Source organism: Phalacrocorax aristotelis, chromosome 9 (assembly GCF_949628215.1).
Source record: "Phalacrocorax aristotelis chromosome 9, bGulAri2.1, whole genome shotgun sequence".
NCBI lineage: Eukaryota > Metazoa > Chordata > Aves > Suliformes > Phalacrocoracidae > Phalacrocorax > Phalacrocorax aristotelis.
Window position 1 is genome coordinate 28,443,145 of NC_134284.1, and position 23,001 is coordinate 28,466,145.

Here is a 23,001-nt window from a genome sequence, read left to right on the forward strand (position 1 = left end):
TAGAAAGAAAATAGAACTACAAGGCCAGAACTCAGCCCTTCTACCCCTAGTGCCTCCAGCTCAGTCGTCCATACTGCCCAAAACGCCACCAAGCGCAGCGGATTTGCGGAATCACAACTTCAGTTAAAAAGTTGGGCGAACAGTGACTGGTGAGAAACCAGTATTTAAGAATGGTCCATGACCCAAAAAGTTTGGGAAGCACCAGGTAATTAGCAAGCTGCAGGCGTGTGCGCAGGCTTGTCTAGTCCATAGTTATTTCTATCAGCAGCATGAAAATCATCTGTCCAACAGATCAGAGCATCGTTGGTTCCATGCCTGCAGAAGATACATGTGAAGAAGTGGCTATTTGTATAAAATGAGCATATTGTGGAGTAATTATTGGTATTGGGAAAACCTTGTAATTAGAAACAAGTGGGCGTTCTTTGTTTGTAAACAAATTGCATTTTGGGTCATCAGAGATGCTCCTTTAAGAACAAATCACAGCAGATGCTGCTTGTGTTGCCAGTGATTGAAAAGCCCCACCTGAATAAGCTACGAAAGGGTCACAATTGTATTTAACCCAGTGCATTTTGCTGGACGGGAATCCTGTTGGCAGGGGCTGCAACCACACTTGCAGAGCACAGTGCCGGGGGGGGGAGGGCTGCTAATCGATTACACAACCTTCTCCTGGGGGTCCCCTCGCAGGCGCGGGGTGCAGGAGGGGCGTGCAGCTGTTGCCACCTAGTACAAGGCTGGCGATGTTCCTGACTACAACTGTTCCCAGTTCTCCATGTCACCTCTAAGTTGAATTCTCCAGCAGTACAAATTGTGGATTTGCATTACAAGACCTCACAACAGGATTTTCCATCAAAAATAGTGATGGAAATAGCCCACAGCAGTGACAAAAATCCTTGATACAAGTATCCATGTAGTGGCAAAAACCATTTTCCTGCTATGTGCACGCACACACACAGACTAAACAAACATTAGAGAGCAAACCGGAACACCTGCTTGCACCTCACATGAAAGATTTCCTATTTGGGTCCCATTTACAGTGGAACGTTCATGACATGAGACCAGGGCAGAGTCACAGTATTATTTGTTTTTAAAATGTCTGGGTTGACAAGATGGCAAGTTTTTAAACTGCTGTTTATCTTTGTGTGAAAGTCAACATCCTTTTTGGATCTTGTTCTATTTTCTGTTTGTTAGCCAATAAGGACTTGGGGTTTTTTGTTTTGGTTTGGGTTTTTTTTTTCTGTTTTTAAATCAGTGGTTACTTTTAAAATAATACGCACAGCAAAAAAAATCCAAAGCAGGAAACAGGAAAAGTAGATTAAGCATGGTATAAACACCAGAAACATGGTACAAACACCACCATCTACTGTCCGAAGCAGGATGCTAAACCACTGACAGATTTAACAGAAAATACAGAAGACAGGCATCAGCCTGAACTGGGACAAACAGTGAAAGCATTCAGAGTAGAGCAGCTTATCACCCGCAGCAGCCATTGGATTCATTACGACCAAAGGCAGGGTTAACTTGCTTTGGCCCAGGCTATAGTTTTGCATTAATGGCAGCCATTGTATTCTGAAGCTCAGCCTTCTCATCACCAAAACTGCTTGATGTCGCTATTTGTGGTGTCAGCTCATGCCAAAAGTTAAAACAAAAATGAGCAGGTCCGCTTGCTGCATCTTGGTGGATGATAATTTTGAATTAGGATTACAAACAAAATTACAATTTTGCCTTAAATATCTTTCTCAACCTTAAATAAAGAAAACCAGCTGGCACGTGTGCATTCAGTAGCCCTCTGCGCAGTACCGTTTTCAAGTTTTTCAATGATGGTGATAAGGCCTTTCGTATGGCAGCATAGAAACGGTCACTTTTAAGTCACTTGTCTTGAAGATAGTTCCCTTTCACTGACACGCCTCTGCATAGCACAATTATTAACTTCTTTGTGAAGCCTTTAACTGAATTTCTACCCCCACCCTCCCCCTTTTTTTTTTTATTTCTGAGGGCACCAGCACTTAAAAGTACAACTATTAAGCAACAGTCTCACCTTTGCTTAGGATCTTTCTTCAGCAAACCTGACAAGAGAGATTTTGCTTCAGGTGACAAAGTGCGCGGAAATCTAATCTCCTCCATTAGGATGAGTTCGAAGAGCTTTTCATGGTCCTGATTGTAGAAAGGGAGCCGGCCACACATCATTTCATACATCACAACTCCTAAACCCCACCAGTCCACTGCACGACCATAGTCATTATCTTCTAGCACCTGCAGAAATGTGAGGAAAAAGCTTTAGAAGACATTCCCAAACCAAGCACGAACACAGAACTCGAGGCAAAATTTACCCTAACAAGTTCATCTTTTCACATGTCACAGCCAAATCTACCAGCAGAGTACTTGCAGAAGATCCATTTGAAAAGAACTGGCATCCATGTTCACCACACTAGGTGAGCGGGAGGGGGAAAAGGAGGCAGCGGGTACATTAAGGCAGCTTCCTTCTCTTCTTCCTCCCACCCTCCCTCACATTATGGTCATGATAAGCACAACCTTCGAAAGCCCAAAGGATGAGAACTGTTCTCACATTACAGAGCCAGCTGTTACATTCTCACTTATCCATCACAAACTGTTCCAAATGGGATTCAATTTTTTAGAAAAACCCCAAACCTCCAAGGAGTCAGTACGGGAAGAAAAGAAAGGACTATTAGCCTGTTACTTCACATGCAACAAGCCAAACATCCCCATCACGTTCATATCAACCTGCACCCACCAAATGGTGGCTCTTCATATCCTGAAAGACCACCCACAAATACTAAGTGACTAATCTACATTAAACACGAAGAGCCAGAACACCACTCCTAACATTTAACTGGCTGTAAGGCTGTAAAACAGCCACCAAACTGCCTGGAAATGTTTCCTCTCCTTCCCTCTGCCCTGCTCCAAAGGCACTTGCTCACGAGCTCTAACACTCCTGCCTCTGTTAGAGGGCTGCAAACCCAGGAACTGTCAGCTGAGTGGACTTGTGCCAGGTCTCTCATTTTTCCCTTGTCCTGGGCACTTCCACCTAACAAAGCTCTGCTGGTGCAGGGACTCAGGAGCCCAGCAGTGCCCTCCATCTCTCCTGCTTGCTCCAGAGGAGCCCATCATAGCGCATTTCTGATCTTCTGTACTGAAGCTTGCTGAAGGGAGTGGGGAGTGTTTTGTGGCTTGTGGAGTGGATGTTACGAGGACTTCTCTAGACTTTGTGTCTCCTGCACAGTTGTCTGTAGCTGACACTAACAGTCTCATGTTCCAGACCCTGTCCTCAGGTTTTAGTTCTCATCTTTACTCTTTTCATGGGTCTGCACTGAACTGCCTACTCTTGCTAAGAGCACAAACCGCGATCGCACCACCATCGCGTTGCATTGTCGCACGGTGTGAGCTTTACGTTGCTACAATTCAGAATACTTTTATACTCAAAATTAAAAGGGTGAAAGAGCCAAACGAAGTTGACACAAGTTTAACAAATGCAGGATCAGAACCTCTTACAAAACTTCATAAAGGTTTTTGCACACAAAAAAGAAGCATTGAGACACTCCATGCAACAACTGTGTGCATTCCGCCTCTCTTTATTCACTAATTATTCCCCTTAATTATCTGAACAAGGGAAAGGGCCTGCAGTAAAAATCAAAAGGCTGCCAGGTATTAGATTACCCCACATTGGTCTATTTACAGCATCCCCTGCCATATGATTCACACCAAATGACAGCTGGCTCTGCAGCTGCCCTGTATATGTATACGGCCGACACAGCTGCCGGCCGGACAGGATTCCAGGATCTGGCCCCGTCCTTCCCAAGGCATCGCAGCCCTTCAGCTCACAGGAGATATTGTGTGACAATGCAGTTACCGCTCTCTGAGTCAGCCCATTCAACGAACACTTTGTTTGCACTCCTCTACGCTTGGGTCACCTAAAATAAAACAGACACGGGGCCTCCGATTTTTACTTTTTAAACTGCTACAAGAGATGCAATAGGAGAGGACTGAAAGAAAGAAAGCCATAGAGATCTTTGTTGTGTATGCAATAAATGCTACAGGTGCTTTTGAAATGCAGCAAATACTTCAGATGTTTCTTTAGTAAGCGTATTAATACTCTATTATAGTCTGGTGTACTAACTACAACTCTTTCCTTCACCTCCTGTAAACATCACAGCCATCGATGCATCTGATACATCAAAGTTGACATGGTTCAGTCACTGTCATGCACAAGATTCCAGTATGAACCTAAAAACAACGATGCAACAACTGTACAAACACACCACTATGCCGGATTCAAGTTACAAATGCAGACAAGAAGATTGAGACCCCTGCTTTTAAGGATGTATGACCTTAAATGCATGGAATATCACTTGTGCACAATTTCCAGATTTTTTGCATGCTATCAACCAGATGACAAAAGCCTCCAGAATTTACCACTCCAACCCACAGATGATATTTGCAAGTAAGGGAGAGAGCTGGGTTAATCAAAAGGATTTGTCCTTCAGGGTTTTGGATGAGCCAACTCATCATAAATATGAAAAAGAAAAACAGCAGCAAATAATGTAACAGAAAGAGCAACATAAACCCTGCACAGGGAATCCCCACATTCCAAGTCAGAGAAAACAAAACCAAAACAATAAATATTTTCAGTCTCCTCATAAAATCCTTGATGAGAAACTGAAGTTCAGCAACTGATTTTAAAAGGGAAGCTAAAATTAAAGCCACGTTTATAAATAATAAACACTATGTCATGCTGCTAATTACTCCCTGCATCAGTAAATCTCAAATTGTGGTGGATGGACCCCAATTCAGATTCACTAAAGACTTCTGGTGATCCATGGAGAGCTGGCAGCTATCATGAGACTGGCTCCACCTCCTTGCTGCAAGCTACTTCAACAGGTGCCCACGTTCTTCATTATTATGAAGACACCGGAGGCCCTTGAAAGCAGCTGGGAGTTAAAAAAAACAAACCATCCCCAAAACAAAAATCAAGAGCACACTGCCACAGCTATGCAAGTGGAGAGCGCAAAAGTACTGATCAGCAGAGACATCAGCTCTCAGCAGAAAAATTACTCCTCAACTTTGGTTTTCCATACTTTGTACTTCTGCACACTTAACTCAAGAAAGGTTTGCAATGGCCAAGTCCCCCACCTCAGAGAAAGGCTACATCCTGGCTGCGCCAACAACATATAATCTGCCAGCAGCCCGAGACTTGCTTCTGCCTGTGCTCTGAGCTGGATGGAAGCCTGAACACCATGGGTAGCAAAGCATGCGCTGCAAGGCAGCGAGCCCTTCCGTGAGGCACTCCGTGTTATCTCAGGCTTGGTGTCCTATTAATACCGTGAGTCTTCTTCCAGACAGCTCTGAGCGTGGGCAGAGAAAACTAGTGTCTACCTGCAAAATACCATGTATACATATATCCTCTATCACACAATTTCACGTTTGATCTGCCCATAGCTAACTCATGGCTATAACACCACCTGTGTTGCACAACTCTCAGAAGGAATATTTCCAGGATGAAAGCTGCAAGCACACATTTGCATTTTACACTTTTTAAAACGTGCCCCAAAAAATCCCTAAAACACACAGTTTGGGGACTGAGATCCCCTGCTTGGATTTATTTCCTCTGAAACGGAGAGGTTCAAATTAACATTGACAAACATCTCGTGCTCTTAGAGTCACAGAACAGTCAGCAGTTTTAATGCATACCATGTTAAATATTGCAGAAAAAGCTTGGTCTGTCCTGTTTCTGAAAACATGTCACCTTATACTGTCTTCAGAGAGTAAAAGAACTGGACAATACTTTTCCTTCTTAAGCAAAGTCCTGCTGATAGATTTCAAATAGGCCAATTCTCAGCAAACAAATGGCAAAACAGTCACCAATCCATCAAGTAGCATTTGAAGGGATTTAAAAGGCATTTTTAAAATTATATTTCTGACACAAGAAGCATGCACTCAAGTAAAATGTAAATATTTCGTAATGGGGAAGGACGATACCACCCTGCCTGAAAATTACCACATATCATTATGCTAAAGATATGTCCCAGAACATGATGAATAAAAGATTCTCAGTACGTGTTGTTTATAACAGTAGTTACTGTGTGAACACGTTGTGGCACAGGAATTATTTTGTATCGCTACTGCTATTGCGGATGGCATTTAAGAATATAAATTAGTACAACAGCCAACAAACATACCTCTGGTGCAAGATACTCTGGAGTGCCACAGAAAGTCTTCATTGTTGCTCCATCCTTGATACCTTCTTTACATAGTCCAAAGTCTGTTATTTTTATGTGTCCATCTTTATCCAGCATAAGATTTTCCAACTGAGAAGAAAATGGAAATGAAAGACATTATAATGTGTAACATACGCTGCTCCCGAGCAAGTCAATTGTCGAAAGACATGAGTTTCTGCAGATCAGTTTTCAACCTCATTCTCACTGGGGGTCAGAACCATAGTAGCTGCCAAAGCATGCATGATGTAAATATACATTTATATCACTTTCCTCAGTTCTTTAGGGATGTTAGATAACTAGTTTGCAGTCCTTGGATAACCAAATCCTATATACAGAAAGAACGCAGAATGTAAACATTATATTTATGCTTCTACATTATTATCACCAACAGAACTCCAGTTCTTTTAAAAATATATTAAGTATTCTCCCTCACACAACTTCATCCCTGCTTTTACTCTACATGACTTTATGAAATATTCTGTACCAGTAAAGGAGAGCAAATGAAACAAAAATCAAGTGTAAGGCTAAGGAACCACTTCCAAAAAGACCCTTTACACATTTGCTTAGCATGTGTTATTCATCGTAGCCTGTGCCACTAATTTTTGAGAAAGCTATCCAGATTTCAGGACAGAGTTTGTGTATAAAATAAAGCATACTTTCAAGGGATTCCTGGTGATATGAGAGACAAAATCCCAGCAGGAATCCCAAAATGACTTTGACATGGCCTGAAAACATTACATAGCATGCTTCAAGTCCGATTGCTCCTAGATGAAATACCAGTATCCCCTCATCCTCTCCTGAAAACACTTCTCAAAAAAAAAAAAGCTGTTGTTGCATTTTCCTCAAGAATTTCCCAGGATTGATTGCCCAGAAATTTCTTGTTTAGTTGGGTTTTTTCCCTCCCTTCTCTGCTTACCAAGCAATTAAGCAACTTGAAGCTTATCCAATTTGCTAACTGCAAGCAGGTACTATGAAGATGGTGCTGTGCAGCACACTGCAAGGAAGCACAACATCCACACAGTATGAATTTGCATCTATCTGATAAGATGTGGGATGAAGAGTCCAGGATTATGCTCCATCATGCAGAAGAGCCAGCAAGATTTCTCTTAGAACATAAGCAGGCAAGTGAAAATGCAACCCAAATAGCTCAGTACTCCATATTCTCTGAAATGCTGCCGGGGTCCTGATAAATGCATTATACAACCTCCTAGACTATAGGAGTGTTTAGACATCCTGTAAAGTCAAGTCCAACAGCTGCAGTAACTGTTACATTAAAGTTCAGTCAGGGAAGGCTTTCCTGTAGTTCAGGCTCATTTGCTTTTGTGCCTAACAACCAAAAAGCCTATGGAATTCCTTTTCTACGTACCTTCAAATCTCTATAAACCACATTCTTCTCTGAATGCAGGTAATCCAGTGCTGAAACAATCTCAGCTCCATAAAACCGAGCCCGGTCTTCAGAAAAGACACGCTCTCTTGACAGATGGAAAAACAACTACAAGAACAACAATTTGTTACCTTTAGATTGCACATGTTCCTCAGTTGTCTCGCACTTCGCAGGCCATCCTGCTTGGAATGCGATATTACCTAAGAGAAAACCCCTTCCCATCCTCACCCAGCTGTGTCCCCAAATGTGTTAAAAAGCATCATAAATTACATGACTAGACAATTATATCTCATTTCACAGATGCACACTGATAACCAGTTGGTGTGCTGCACATTCTTGTATGTACAGGAAATTATAAAAACCTGTTTTGATTGAACTATAATTACATATTAAAACTACAGCTTAACGCCTGATTTAGAGACATGTTAATATTCCAACTTTTCCTTCTTGACTAACAGTAGTTTGCTGGTTCCAGTTCTCCCTCCAAAGTAATGCGTGCTCACAATATTAACTACAAAATGTTAAAAGTTGTCTGAAGAGCAATTAGAAAGCAACCTTGCTGTCTTGAATTACTAAATGTCAGATTACAATATGCTGCTGTCATGTAAGATATGAACCAACACCCAAAATCGCTCTTCTCTAAAACTGGAGTTAATAAAATTAAGAGCCTTAATTCTTAATATTAGTTAAACCTGCAAACAGCTCTGTTTAGCTGGGACAACTTGCATTAATTATAATCGCAAACATGGACCTTAGGTAAATAATGTCAAGCAGAATTAGTAGTAGCAGTACAGGAAAATCCTAAAGTATTAAACTTTATTACATTGCCCTTACCTCCCCTCCATTAGCATACTCCATAACAAAACACAAGCGATCATGTGTCTGAAAGGAATACTTTAAAGCCTGAAACAGATTTAAACCAAAACTTAGAAGATAGATCACACTGACAGTTATAAAAGCATTTTAACAGATTATCAGAAACATAGAGACATTACATTTTCTATTTTAGCGGACTTTTTGTCCTTGGATCTTATACAATACTTACACTTTCTTTTTGCAGCTGAGGACTGATCCGCTGCCAACTTATTTCATTAAATAAATTCAATAAAACATTAAAACAATCCCTTGTAGAAGCTATCAGTAACACCTATAATGCTGCGAAGCAAACGCAAAATGTAGCAGTAGCAGCTCTGAAGTTTCCTCTCCAGGCCACAAGCTCCCACAGTTTCATCTTGCAGACAAGAGGCCACAACCAAACCCCAGAGCACAGGTTTTACTGCACTAGCTACAAACCCTCTTATATGAAACACATTGTATTTACCCACATCAGCCCCCTGTTCTCTGCCCTGCTGCCTGCAACTGCTCCCTGTTGACAGCCTGCCAGACGATTGAGCAATGCTGTCAATATCGATTTGTGAGCAATTCACAAAAACAGACCAAATGGAGGGTGTGATGAAGTGTCACAAGGTGCCTTTGTACTGCCACATGTATTCCTGTGGCAAGAGTAACATCAACTTGTTTGCCACAGTCTAAGTTTCTTGGTCGTTACCCAGCCTCGTAGCTGACTTCTCAAGACAGCCCTTGTTTTAGATATTTGGCTTTATGAAAGCATTAAAAAAAATACTGCACATGATATCATCAACTTCATTACTAGGGGTGGTATTTTTAAACCAGTCATATTTTTGCAGAGAGAGGGAGGAGCAGGTTCTAGACATGTCAACAAACATACCCAATACAGCCAATATTTACTTCCAGAGGCCATGCTTAAAAGTCTAAATTCCAGTTAAGCCCTTGTGCACCTGGACAAAGGAAAGAGACCTGTGTAGGATCCCAGTTGTTAAAAGGGCTTAAGCAGTTGGAAACATTTCAGAGCCAACTTGTAATAAATATGAGGAACAAAATCTTGAGGTGGAACTCAGGTATCTGAACTCAACCCAGACTACTGGCGCTGGGAGGTTTAAAGTGAGTGTATGGTTTGATTTTACAGCTAAGCCAATCCAGAAGGAAAGTAGCAGATAAAAGCATGGTCCTGCTCTTCCCTGTCCCATCCCACACGCTCCCACCACTATCCTTTGGCTGGCATTACCTGTGCTCTGATTCTGTACTGAGCTGCATCTAGGAGCTTAAAAAAAACCAAAGAATGGCAAAATTAAAGGGTTTTTCCCCCACTGTATCTTCCTGAACTTGCCTGTCACAAGATCAGGGTCACCCTGATCTCTACTACAAAGAAGAGACCAAGCATTTGGAGGACAAGGAAAGCTGATGGTTCTCTCAGAGAGAGCAAGCCACTAAATGGGTGAGTCAAAGTCAAACCACACCCTGAAACACTGTCTTCAAGAGGTACTGAGGACCTGCTCTGCAAGAATCAGAAGATTTTAAAAAGCATTTTAATTTGTGCTTCCCAAAAATGGAAGGGTACAAAAATACACAGCCACTCTGAAATCACAGATCTCAGATGTATTATATAAATAACAAAAAGTAAGGGAAGTCTTGGTTGTCATGATATCAAGTTACACTCAAAGGGAGAAACACTTACTGTCAAGAATGGATGCCGCGAGTTCTGTAAAACACGGTTTTCTGTCAGCGTGTGTGCTACTTCATCCTGAAACACAAGCAGAAGGAAATCAGCAAAGTGATTCCCTAGATCAGGGGTCCATTTCAAACACTAAGGGAGCAATTATTTACAAGTACTCAGAGAATCCTTGGTATGACGTTCCCAAAGGCTGCATCAAGGGTGAAACACATTCCCAAGTTTCCCACCTACTCACCTTTGCTACAATAACTTCCTTCTTCAGAATTTTCATAGCATAATACCGTCCGGTTGCTTTTTCTTTAACTAAAATGACCTTTCCAAAAGTGCCTTTTCCCAGCAGTTTAAGGTATTCAAACTCATTCATAGTCTATAATGATACAGATAAACAAGAACTGAATTACATGAACTACAACAAGAAGATCATTCTCAGACTAGAATTTCTCATTCACGTGAGAACACGTGGCTTATGTTGCATATGTGGGGTTTTTTAATCCTTTTGCTTAGTAGAATTCAGGAGCAGAAATGATTCTTCCATAAAAATGAATATCGGTGCGCTCCCAAAGCTAATCAAACTATTTAGGGAAAACCATATGCTTTCAAATAAAAGACCATGCTTTCACATGACTCAACACTCAACTGTGCAAATACCATTCAACATATTATTATTAATCCATAGACATTTTGACCACTTTGTCAGTGCAGTCATTCACTAAAAGGCACATGCTGCTCTGATTCTGGGGATTAAGTCCACACCTTTTTTGTGATCTTCCCCACCTCTCTAGGGGACCAACTTTCTGGTGCTTCATTGAACAGCAGAAAAACCCACAGACAAAATGACTGCCTCACACATTAGCCATTTGCTCTTATTTGTTTTGCCATTAGGAAAAATGTTGGGGAAAGCAGAATCTGTTGCAGGCTGAGGATAGTCTCTGTACTGTCATATCAATGACCATTGCCAACATAACAATAGTAAGAGTTATACAGCCCAGGGCTACTGCAGCCTGAGTTAGGGAAAAAATTTAATATGCTCCCAATAGCAAACTTCCTCCACATCCTTCTCTAGAGTTGGCTGAGATACCTTTCTGCTAACTGTTCAATGCAGTCGATGCCAGGACCCCAATAATCATTTTGACTATCCTCACTAACATGCCCCGAGAGACACAGTCGCTGTCTCAGAGGAACGTATATATTTGACTGAGGTGGTTCTTCCACTTCTATGAAGAGCTGCTCAAGAAGAGCCGTGTCTGACCAGTCAAGGTCACAGAAGGCTAATGGCAGCTACAATTCAAAGCAACATGTAAGTGGCCACCCACATCAGTCTAAAACCACCGACATGACAAAAGGCTGGCACACATACTTCATGTTGACACTGGTGGATAGGTATCCTTTTTCTTTAAAAACATCAGTTTTCCCAGAACTGAAACCAACGTATGGAAGCAAATGTGGATGATAAACAGTGAGATAAGGACACAAAGAAGTGCCTTGGTACAATCCACAGGCACAGAATCTTTTCCCTTGCAGAAGCTATCAATTCTTCCTTACAAGAGCAGATGGGAACACTTTGGAAAATGGAAACCCAAACAGGAGACCACAATGGGGTAGAAAGTAGTGAAGGGAGTTGAAGACAGATACCTAAGAGGGCTCCACAGGGCAAATATCTCCCCCGGCACATACTCCTTTTGTGGAGGGCCACTGCAGCACTGGCCCTGTGCGTTCAGACAATTCTGTGCCTGATGCAAAAACCTGACCTCTGGGAACATGATGGACAGACACCGCAGTGGCTGTAGCCTAGGGTTAGTAGCCTAAACCCTTGATCTGGAGCAATTAAATCCACTGGACGCACCCTAAATCCTGCAAATCCACTGGAATATCTTTGCACAAACCTGCAAGGAGTTAACAGTCACATGGTCCAGCAGGAGCTATGATTTCAGTCTCTGCATCACAGGAAAAGAGACAAACCAATTCCAGACCCAAACTGGCCTTGAAAGCCATGCAGTAAGGATGTCTGAACTCAGAACTCCAGGGACCCAGACAGGCTTTGCCTGGTACCTGCTCAGCCTAGACAGTTGGTTCCTCCAGAAGCTGCACCTACAACTGTGTAATTTTCATGGGAACATGTGTCTTGATGGCTATTTCTTGTCTACATTTGAGAAGACCTAAGAAATATTGTTATTCCTGCTATGCTCACTTACCACTTTGTGTTTTGGCTTTGTCATAGAAACTTCCATTTCTTCAGCACCTGAATTATCACTGGGAGAGCCAGATCTAAAATCCATCATCTCTTCCTCTTGTTTCTTGAGGCTGTCTGCTACTGTTTGGATGGCTTTTGTCCATTCTTCCCTGGCAAAATATAAGCAAAGACACTAGTTACTTGTGACTTAAGATTACCATCTGCCATGGCAAGGGTCACCAAGGAATACAGAGCAACTAATGCTCTCTGGTGAATCAATGCAACATACACTGAATTATATGCATTTTCAGGAACTATAAAAATGCATTTTTAAGAGTGCTTTTAACACACATCTTTATTAATTGTACTAGAAACAAGAGACAACTGAAGTCCTCCCAGCCTGGACATGATATAAGGCTTTTCAGACAACAGAATTTCTAATAGGCATTCAGTCAGCAGTTCAAGATATGACCTGGTGATACAGAGATTTACATAACAAAAACAGACTTGCCAAAACCAAAAAGGAAGGCTCCCATGAAGCACAAAGCAATTAAACACAGCTTCTCCATTCCTATAGTGCATTGAAACACATATATCCAACTGCTGGGGGCACTATGCCACCTCTTCGTACACATATCCTGAATTTTAACGGCAAGGAGTGATCTAGGAGAAGGTATTAAAGCCCAGGATACTTGGGTTATTCCTCTGTTGTAAAGATGATGACAGAAACAACAGCAATTCCTGTGTAAATTTTAGCAGAACGTCAGCAAAAGCACTGACATTTTATCTTAAGCACCGGTCTTGATTACGATAAAGTTTCCACAGCTATTTCAGCAATGGGTGCTCTTATACTGACCCCTTCAACTCCATCTATGGAGACCACTTCCACTCCAGTGTCCTTTGGGAAATTTCACACCTTTGGAAACTACTGAAGTGAAAGTTCTTGGCCTTCACTTCATTTCACTGCAAATTTATTCAACATAAAGCATACAACTTGTAAGGACTTACGGGATTTTGGGATGAGCTTTAAGGCATACAGGGGCTGAAGACATGTTCAGCTGACTGTGTGAATTTACTGTATTTTACTATCTTTTGTATCTGTAAGGAATGGGATGTAGTGGTTTAGTTGATACTTTTTTGGCTCTGGCTAAACTCTTCTCAAGGACACCCCAGGTAAAATACTTTGCTACTACAGCAGGAACGGAAGTAGCCATGCATAATCTGCAGTGAAGCCGTGCCATCCTAATCAATGTCAAATTTTTCATTGGTTTTATGAAATTATAAAAAATAAAAAAATAATATCTGGACTTGTGAATTTCAGTTTGTGATGGATGGAAGAGGCAGATCATTTCCCAGAAGAAGAAAAGTCCATGGGAAAAAGTACCCAACACAAGATTCTAATAAAAACTGCACCAGTTACACATAAGCTCCTGTGCGTTTTTTATTTTGGATTTTGCCTGAGCATGCACTATCCAGCCCTGTCTGGGGCATCAAGATAATGCTAAACATTCAGAACGTTCTCCCTATACTCCCAGCACAGACTACTTCATTCACCATCACAAACACATTCCTTTATTTACTACTCGTTGTTCATATTCAGAACTATTACAAAAAGAATTTTTTCTTCTGTATTTTTATCTCTCCATCTCTCTCAAAAAACAAATGTTGGTTTTAAAGACACAGCATATCTATCTTCACATCTCTTTTAAGATTTGTTACTGACTTGTTTGAGATCTCGGCTCTCCTGAAGTGAGTATCTTTGATTTCTGGGAGACCAGAATTTCACCCTCAGCTTTTATGTCTCAAGTGTACACAACAGAGGTGACTAACACTCCGAGCCCTCAAGTGTCACAAAGGTGACTTAACTGGCTAGGAGGGAACAAAACACAACTGAAACACAATCTTCCCCCAAATGGAAACTGTTATTCACTCCCTTCAGGGTCACTGACCACAAAGCTACTAAAAGAAACAAGGACCAGTTTAATTTTCTTCGCTTTTAATTTGATTTTACCTTCTTCTGATCACTGTAATAGAATCAAAAGCAATAAACAGGAGCCTTCTTAAATCAGCGCATGCAAAGGCTATGAAAGAAAAAAAGTGAAGAATACTAGGTAGAATTTGCTGATCCTAAAAATAAATATGTGCCAGTATCATATCTAGGGAGGGCAAGGGTTTTAAAATACCCCTTCCCCTAGGGTAATGGTACTGGAATAATTTAAGTTCAGTTCCTGAAGAGCAAGTAAATATTTAAATACTCTGTAGTTGTAGAATAGCTGTGCTGGAGAACTGTTGTCTCAGGAGGTAAGAGATCAATTCTCCAATGATGAGAGCACAGGATGCATACTCTTAGCTTTGCTTCCTAACAGCTGAAACAGAAATCTGCACCTGCAGCAGATAACTATCACCTTTATTATCTAATTTGCATAAAACATTAGCAATCAGCAACAATACATCTAACTTTTTTTCTTTAAAAACAAGGGATCTGAAAAGATTTAAAAGGTCAGTGTTTTGATACAACTCAACTTTACCTGAATTTCTGTTTCACTTGTGCTCATCCTTCCAGAAGCTCCCCGGTCAGAAACCCTTCATTTCACATACCACAACATTTCCCATGAGAAATGAACATTGAGTTTCCAGAAATAACTACCTGTGTGCTGGTACACACCTGCACCTGTCTGTTCTGGATACCCAATCTAGCAACATTTCATTTACAAATAAATACTACTCAAAATCCACTCTCTGAAACCTGTACCTTTTATACTGGAACATGCACTAAAACTGAGGCGCCCAAAAATTGTTTGTCGCTTTTCAGTCTAGATGTACACCATCTGATAAGTAAGAGCTTCAGCAAAGGACTCGCTATTAATGCTGAACACTTGCATCTGCTTTTGCAAGTCGTTTATGTATTAAATATGAGTGAAACATACCGCTCCTCTGGAGTCTCCACATGAAATGTTCTTTCAATTACTGTGGTCCACTGGAGGCATCTAATGATAAATGTGTTTGGTTTAGGTCGTTCTGTCTTCATCAGCTGGCACTCTACCACAATCAAGGAAGAAGAGTCATGGTACATAAGCAGGTTTAAATAATCATTTGTCTTTATTCTTATCTAGCAAACTGTTGCGATTAATCAGCCATAGAAATCTCTGTAAGTACTTCTTTAGGAGACTTGAGACAATTTACTGTGTTGATGAAACCAATAAATAGCTTGGGAGGTAGTCATCTCAGCAGCACCGAAATCAAAATCTGCTTAGGCTCCACATTTGGTCTGCCCATGGAGGTAAGTAGAAATGTGATGTGATGACACAGAAGCCGTTCAGACTCAGGTCCTACACTCCAAAGGTCATCTCGAGCAGAGCACACGGACAAAGTCAGCTGATAATGCAGCAATTACATCCACTGAAACTAAAGCCAAGCCCCCAGGTTCCCTCCCTTTGACTTTCCCGACATAAAACCCTGTCCTTGGCTTTCAAGGAGTTGCTAGAGAGAGCGTTTGGTCATTTTGCAGCGACCTGACAAAGATCAGACTCAGCATTTCCAGTCCTCAAACACTAGAGGGAACATTAAACTGCAGAGGCACCCCCAGAAAAGACCCTGTTCAAAATGCCTTTGGGACAGCTGCTGCAGAGCCGGATGCTGCACGGACACGCAGCTAACAGCTTCCATCGCTGCCAGTATTTAAGCACAACCCAAAAAGGCTACAGAAGTATGGCTACATGCAAAACCACTGCTTCCTTGATAAAAATGCTCTCGAGAGCTTTTTTTTTTTTTTAAGTCACACCTTTTTTTAAAAAAAAAAAATCACACCTACCATTTTAAGCTTCGTAGGATTTTCTTATCCTTCAAATTTGGGCCTGAAAACACACCTGATTAAGGGTATGCTAGCTATGCTATAAGAGAGGATTTTAAAACCAAAAGAAAATCAATGAAATAATAACAGAAGCCAAAACACCACATTTTTTCATATTTATGTTAATAGAAAATCTACTGCTAATTAAACAGCCCCTGTTAAAGGAAAGTCATATTAAGAAACCAGGGCACCGGGGGGGGGGGGGGGAAAGGAGGAAGAGAGATAATTGGGGGGAAGGGTGTTCTTACATTGAACTCTTTCTTGCAGTAAATGAAACCACAAGCTTGCTATTATTTGGTCTTCAGGTTCTAAATCAACTTCCAAGTAAATAAAAAGGCACTATGAAGACAAGAAGAAATTTCTGCTTACTGCTAGAGCTAGGAACATCCTCAACCACCAGCAACGTGCAAGTCGAGGACAGAATCCAGCCAGGGTAACTGTGCACGTTACTAAGACTAAACCGGTATCATTAGGTTAATTTTATTATTGTGAAAATTTAGAATGCTCAGTTTTAAATTCAAGCTCTTAATTAGCACCAAGATAAAATATTTACTGCCAGTGTTTTTGGGCACCATATTTTTAGCAATATTCTTCATGCCTCATTTGCTACTGGAATTATAAGCTTTTCAATGAGTAACTTTGCATTTTTCATGACAAGAAAATCTAATTTTTCTTTAATAGCTCGCTGAGGTTATACTGCATCCTACTGAAGCACTGCAATTAGATAAGAGAAAGTTTATTAATGAGTCATGAGAAGGTTTTAGTGTGATAAACGGCACTCCTTCATTCACTGAGATTAAAGAACTTCCACACAGCGACGCAGCCGTGCTTACAGAGCGCCGAATTTAGCCTTCCAGCTAACTCCATCCTCTTCCGCAGAATGGCAGTTAAGACTGAACACAACTGCACAAGCTGGTACGGCCCAGTAAGCCCAGTTCTGATAAACTCAGCTCAGAAGATCTCACTCCCACACCCTGATCGTCCACCTTAGCTTAGCTACTCTTCTTTTTTTTGTTGTTTGTTCTGTCTCCCATTTTTATCTGCCTAACGTGATTAGATGAAGGCTGGGGCTGTCCTCTGTGAGCCTGCACAATGCAGCCCTAAGACAGTGAATTTGGCTGAAGACTTGAAGAAAATCAGGCTATTTCTAACCTTGCGCAAATCCAGAGCTGTTCTCCTTTACTAATTCAGAAATGCAACATGATGAAGAAACACACTGAGAGGTTTTGTTTACTTTTTTCAAACCGCCTTTAAATTCACATTTAGTTCCTCAGATTAAGTATTCTGAAGTAGCAGCATGGATATTTAAACTAGCCATGAACTCTAAACTTTAACCATTTAATTTCAGCATAATAAACCACACAAGGCATTTTCTGTCATAGAAGGGGACCAGTTAAACATCCCCACTTTTCCCCTAAATCAGCACTGTCCATTGATACTTGTTAAGCTTGCTGATCCAGCAACCTTTAAGGCATACAGCAAGATGAATAATAGAGATTTGCCAGTTAATAACCACTATAATTCAAGTATGTCACATAGAAGTGTTTTGTTTAGTGAACAATATGCTGTCTAATTACCCTGTTCAATCATAACAGCACATATCAAGAAATACAGAAGGCTTTATTTTTAAATTGCTTTACCAAAGTGCTGTACCCCATAGGTTTCAGAAAGTTTGATGCTACCACTTAGTTCTCCCTATATACAACAGTCGCATGAATTTTATCAATGAAACGATGAAGCAGCAGGTTTTTTCTTACTTTTAAAACCAACTCTGTGCTCTTCACTGTAGTTGGGAAGCTAGAGAAGCACCAAATTTGCCTTCTATAATCATGTACCGCAACATGCGCCACTACAGCAGAGCATCGATACAGATGCTGTATAATACTAGGTCTGATTGATGGAATGTTTGGGGGTTCTGCTATAAAAGCATTCAATTTCAAATACAGGCCGAGGGTCGCTTACCCACTTTGAAGACAGTTTTTCTTGTCAAACAGGCCAACAAAAGTATTCCCCATTTGCAACAAAGCAAGCACTATAAACAACAGCCTGTTAAAAATGATTTAAATTGCTCTAAAGAACCTCGATTCCTTCCTGGCGTTTGGTCTTTTAAAGTAAGTAGGACAGAGAAATTGTTCCTAACAGGGATAGACACTAAAGCATTCAAATGTAAATTACCATTTTGTATTTGAAAGACACTTAGTATTATCCCAGTGACTTTCTAAAATGTCACAATATTTGCTTCCCCAGCACTTAAGCTAAAAGGCAGATTACTTGCGATGAAAGTGTCAAACTCTGCTCCCTATGTAATGACATCACACTTTAAAACAATAATGTGAAGGAAGAATCCTTCCCATTCCTGCTTTAGTTTCTTTAAAGAAGGGGATGAGGGAGAAAAAGAAAAAAGAAAAGGTATATCAGGCAAGAAGAATGATTGAAAAATAGAACTTTGGAAAGGCAAGCAGGAATATTATGTTGAAGCGCTCCTTTTCCACTAGCACCACCGGGTAGATTTGTCCCCAGACAGCGCAGCATGGCAAAAGCGAGGAGCTGGGAGCCCTGAGTTGCAGCCCTGGACTGAAGGTGGCCCCTAGTAACAGCAAACACAGAAAATCTGTCCACTATCTGGCCATCCTATGCCCCGTGATAAATGCCTGACTGCAGACACGCAGTCCTGTCCCGAAAGGTGCACTCATATTGTTGAGCAATTACATTTTCAGCTGTACAACAAAACCACCACAGTCCACCCTCCTTTTTGACAGTCAGAGAAGTAATCCCTTCTTTCTAACAGGAATAGCCTCGCTCTCCATGTGGTTTTTCACAATATACTGCTCTTCTCAGCTATATGGTTTTAAAGGCTTATAACCTAATAGGCAGACATACATAGTAATCCGAGATTACAATCGGTATGAAGGCTACTTATCTCGCAGATTTACAACACAGGCTCTATTGGTTATTTATCTGCAGGGCCTCTGGAACAGAACTATTTAGGTACAGGCTTTTTTATTCCTTCTATCTTACTAGTGGTGAAATACAGAACACAAACACAAATATGGCTCAAAAATCACAGTTAAATGCTCATTCAGTTTTGCTTTGATTTTTTTAGTTTTTTGTGGTTGTGTTTTTTTTTTTGTGGGTTTGTTGGTTTGGTTTTTTTTTTCTTTAAATAAATCACCGATAGGTAACTTCCAGGGAAAATAACCTTAAACAGATATATGGCTATTTTAAATGGAAAATTAGGTGTAGAAAAAGGTACTTTAAAAAGTAACCCAGCCTGTCTTTACCCATAGGGAGGCCCTATAAAATAGTTTTCAAAGATGTATGATCAAAACCCTCACAGACTGAAAAGGGTAGCGTAGGAGAAAGAAGAGACTGTCAAGCACATGGAAAGCACAGTCTGTATTTATTGCTAATAATTTTTTCATACCTGTTAAGGGAAAAGACAAATCATCATTAGATGTTATCGTTTCTCACTGCTTTCTCCTGAATACTTCCTACCTCTCATGGGTTGACAAAATCACTTAATATTAATTTTACGCTACAAGTAAGAAGGGTCCCCTAGTCATGAGAAAAAACCCTTTTACTTGCAAAGGTAAAAAAGCCTACATTATTTTACAGCAGAAGAAGGTAAAGATTTTAATCAGAAACATGGGACCACTTCCAAAGAACAGACTGAGACAGCCTGCCACCTCATTAAAAAAAAAGAAAAAAAGAAAAACAAAACCAAAACAATCCAAACATCTAGTTCACTAATTGACAAAAAAGTCAGGGCTATCATGGTCTCTCGGGAAAAAAAGCAAAATAGGAAAAAAGAAAGGATGAATTTTCACAAAACATTTCAGCTAAATTCCTGCCACCTTTCACTGGCAGGAGGCTTCTGCAGGCTGCCTCTGCAGCACGAGGCTGCATTCTGGCTTGAGCCTTCCTCCAGAGGCAGCTCGAGTTCACTTAAGCTAACTCGACAAGTTAAACCAAATTAAAATACCAAGCAAGCAGGTTCAAAGGGAAAACTTGTGGTGCAAAACACATCCAAATGATACAACTGCAGAGGGTACCCAGAAGGGAACTGCACATCAGGTGCTGGCAGCACTGCATGCCAGTGCCTACATGAGGAATTAAATCCTGGTGGGGCAACAGCTGCTTCTGTGAGCCCAAAACCACAATAATGACTTCTAGCAAGGAGGCCCCCCGCAGGCATCAAGGCCTTCCCGACATGCCACTGGTTCACGAGGCAAGAGCCCCTGCTAGGAACATCCTTCCAGCCACCGCCCTCCCTGCAATCCCTCTTACGGGGGCTACACCTTACTCTGTAGGCACGTGTCACGTCTTTTTCGACAATGCTCTGATACCATGGTAACGAACTTGTTTATCTATAAGCGCCAAGACTGATGGGCTCAATCTGCCAAAAAAAGCACCATTTTCCTGTCGTGAAAACCGATTTAAGTTAACCCATTTTGAAGGCAACTAGGACAAAGAGAAGGCAATGGGTAAATCTTTTTTTACTCCTTAGCATTGAGGTGCAGTAAATAATTATTTTAAGTAACACAGTTAGCAGCAACAGGATGGAAGCGTCCTGCAAAAAGTGCATTTGTTAAAAGCCTCTGGCTACAGACCAAATACTGAATTAATTTATGGATTAATGGCTCTCTACTGCTTTTCTTTACCTTCTTGATCCATAAGTAGAGCCCAGTCTAAAGAGGAAAGTACCATATCATCACAGAAATGGAAACACTACAACAATTCTCTCTCTAAAATGAGACAAAAAACCCCAAAGCACTCTTGGCAACCTCCATAGGGGCACCAGGCAACAGCATGTCCATTATTTGTTCCCATCATCAGTCAGAACAGGTACATGATGCTACTAGTGAAGAAAAAAAAAAAAAAGAACATTTGCATTAATTCCTAGTGCTGCTCAGCCCTATTCCAGGCCCAGGGTGTTCCAAAATAAATCGGTCTGCTTAAAGGTCAACTACAAAGATGAACCCCATATATTTCAAGCTACACTGTAACAAAGAGGGAAAGCCCCTGCCCTTCTCTCTGCAGAGCTTTGCTTCCACTAGTCACCAGGAACAGGGAACAAACAGATCGTTGTTAATAAAAATAGATCATTGTGGCACCTGTTAAGTGGTGGAACGAGACCCAGGCAGATCATGAAACAGGAATGATTAAGAACAGGAGAAAATAAAAGCTGGAATTATACAGCAAAAGGTTAAAAACACAAGCAAGAAAAGGAAATTATCTTCAGATTCTTCTATCACATCCTGTGCTGCAGCACCTGAGCGAAGTCGGAAATGTTCGCACAGGATAGAGTGCAGAGGTTAGGAGATGTTATTATTTCCAAACCTTTTTGTTGGCTCTAATAGAACAAATACGGTTTTGTGTCCAAAATTAAGAAAAACTGAGTGTCTTTCATTAAAAGCAGTGCTCACTCCATGTTCTCTTATGCTAACAATCAAACAGCTTTGACCCACGTCAATGCCACTTGAATTCAGATCTGGCGGCACAACAGAGGGTGAAACGCTTTGGCTGTGCCTGGGTTAATTTTCACTTTAAAGCAACTTACTGAATAACAGACATACAAAATATTAACAAAGAAACCCCTTTTATTCTATAACCAGATTCTATAACCAGAAATGGTAAATTAGTAGAAAACTATATTAAAAAAAAACCCAAAACCCCCAAAAAATCCAAACCCCAAAACCAGAGTATCAAACCTCCACATCACAGTCGTTCCTGAGAAACGCAGTGGGGTTTTATTATCTCAAACACGTTCAGTGTTTAGATACATCACTCTGGGCAGATTTGGAAGTTACTGATGAAGCTTCTGGGTGCTATGACTACAAGAATACATCGACCCCCAAACTGGACGAGGGAGCGTGTAAAAACACTTACGAGCTACTGAGAAGTTATTTAAAGGTGATTCCCGCTGGTCGACATCCTGCGGTCGTTCCTTGTAGCCAATGAACGTGCCATCATTCTTTAGAAGAAAATACCGTGGCCTCCATGTTTTTATGTATTCTCCTGGAAAGAAAGGACGGGCAATATGAGAGACCATCAGAAAACACCCTGAAATACAGACTCGTCAACATTTTTTTTTTTTTTTTAAATATTGAAACTATATGTCATCCTGACATAGCAGCAGTTTTAAGAACATTCAGTTCATTCTCATACAAACAGTGGAAAAATACAGGCTTTGAGTCAGATATTACTAGTGATGTTAACCATAAAAATGGGACTTCATAAAAGGTAAACAGATATGCTTTGTTCTTCCATCTACTCCAATTTCCATTCAAATTCTGCAACATCTGCCTTAAATGCATTTTAAATTTTAAAAAAATCAGAGCAGATGTCCTATGTATTATTTTTGCTATTGTCATTTTTCATACTGACAAGTGGAGAAATTTTTTTCATTTACATTTTGCAGCGCAAGTATTTTAAACAACAATGGGTAATTTACTAATTAGTCAACTGCTTTATCAAACCAACAGTCACTTTTAGAACATAAGATAATTCTCTGCTTAAGTTACATAACATCACTCACTCCTCTCACAACATCTCAAGCGTGAAACACGAGATGATATATCACAATATGAAGAGGAAAACACTGGATGATGTATAGCCACCATGAAGGAAACAAACACCTATTCTGAAAGATATTCCACCTTTGTCAGAGAAAACATCCCTTGCTTACAGCATGCTACTGCTCATCTGAGCAACCTGCACAGTTAACAGTTGCGTAACTATTACAGCCACCTTCAAAATCTCCAGCCGTGGAAAAAAAAGAAAAGAGTTGATCAAAACCTCAGTTATTTACTGGATTTACTCAGTTACGTTTCA

The 23,001-nt window shown here is 40.7% G+C and overlaps 1 protein-coding gene across 6 annotated transcripts in view; it reads right to left on the reverse strand.

Annotated features, from left to right (window-relative positions):
- The window catches only part of AKT1 (AKT serine/threonine kinase 1), a 74,678-nt gene that overhangs the window by 13,170 nt on the left and 38,507 nt on the right, over window positions 1-23,001 (reverse strand). For all 6 annotated transcript variants that reach the window (XM_075104072.1, XM_075104069.1, XM_075104070.1 and 3 more), the window contains 9 exons: window positions 22,057-22,185; window positions 15,245-15,356; window positions 12,340-12,487; window positions 10,383-10,514; window positions 10,151-10,216; window positions 8,449-8,517; window positions 7,597-7,722; window positions 6,192-6,320; window positions 2,036-2,250 (listed from right to left, as the gene is read on the reverse strand). In XM_075104072.1, coding sequence (XP_074960173.1) covers window positions 2,036-2,250; window positions 6,192-6,320; window positions 7,597-7,722; window positions 8,449-8,517; window positions 10,151-10,216; window positions 10,383-10,514; window positions 12,340-12,487; window positions 15,245-15,356; window positions 22,057-22,185 — 1,126 coding nt within the window. The remainder of the gene's footprint in view (window positions 1-2,035; window positions 2,251-6,191; window positions 6,321-7,596; window positions 7,723-8,448; window positions 8,518-10,150; window positions 10,217-10,382; window positions 10,515-12,339; window positions 12,488-15,244; window positions 15,357-22,056; window positions 22,186-23,001) is intronic.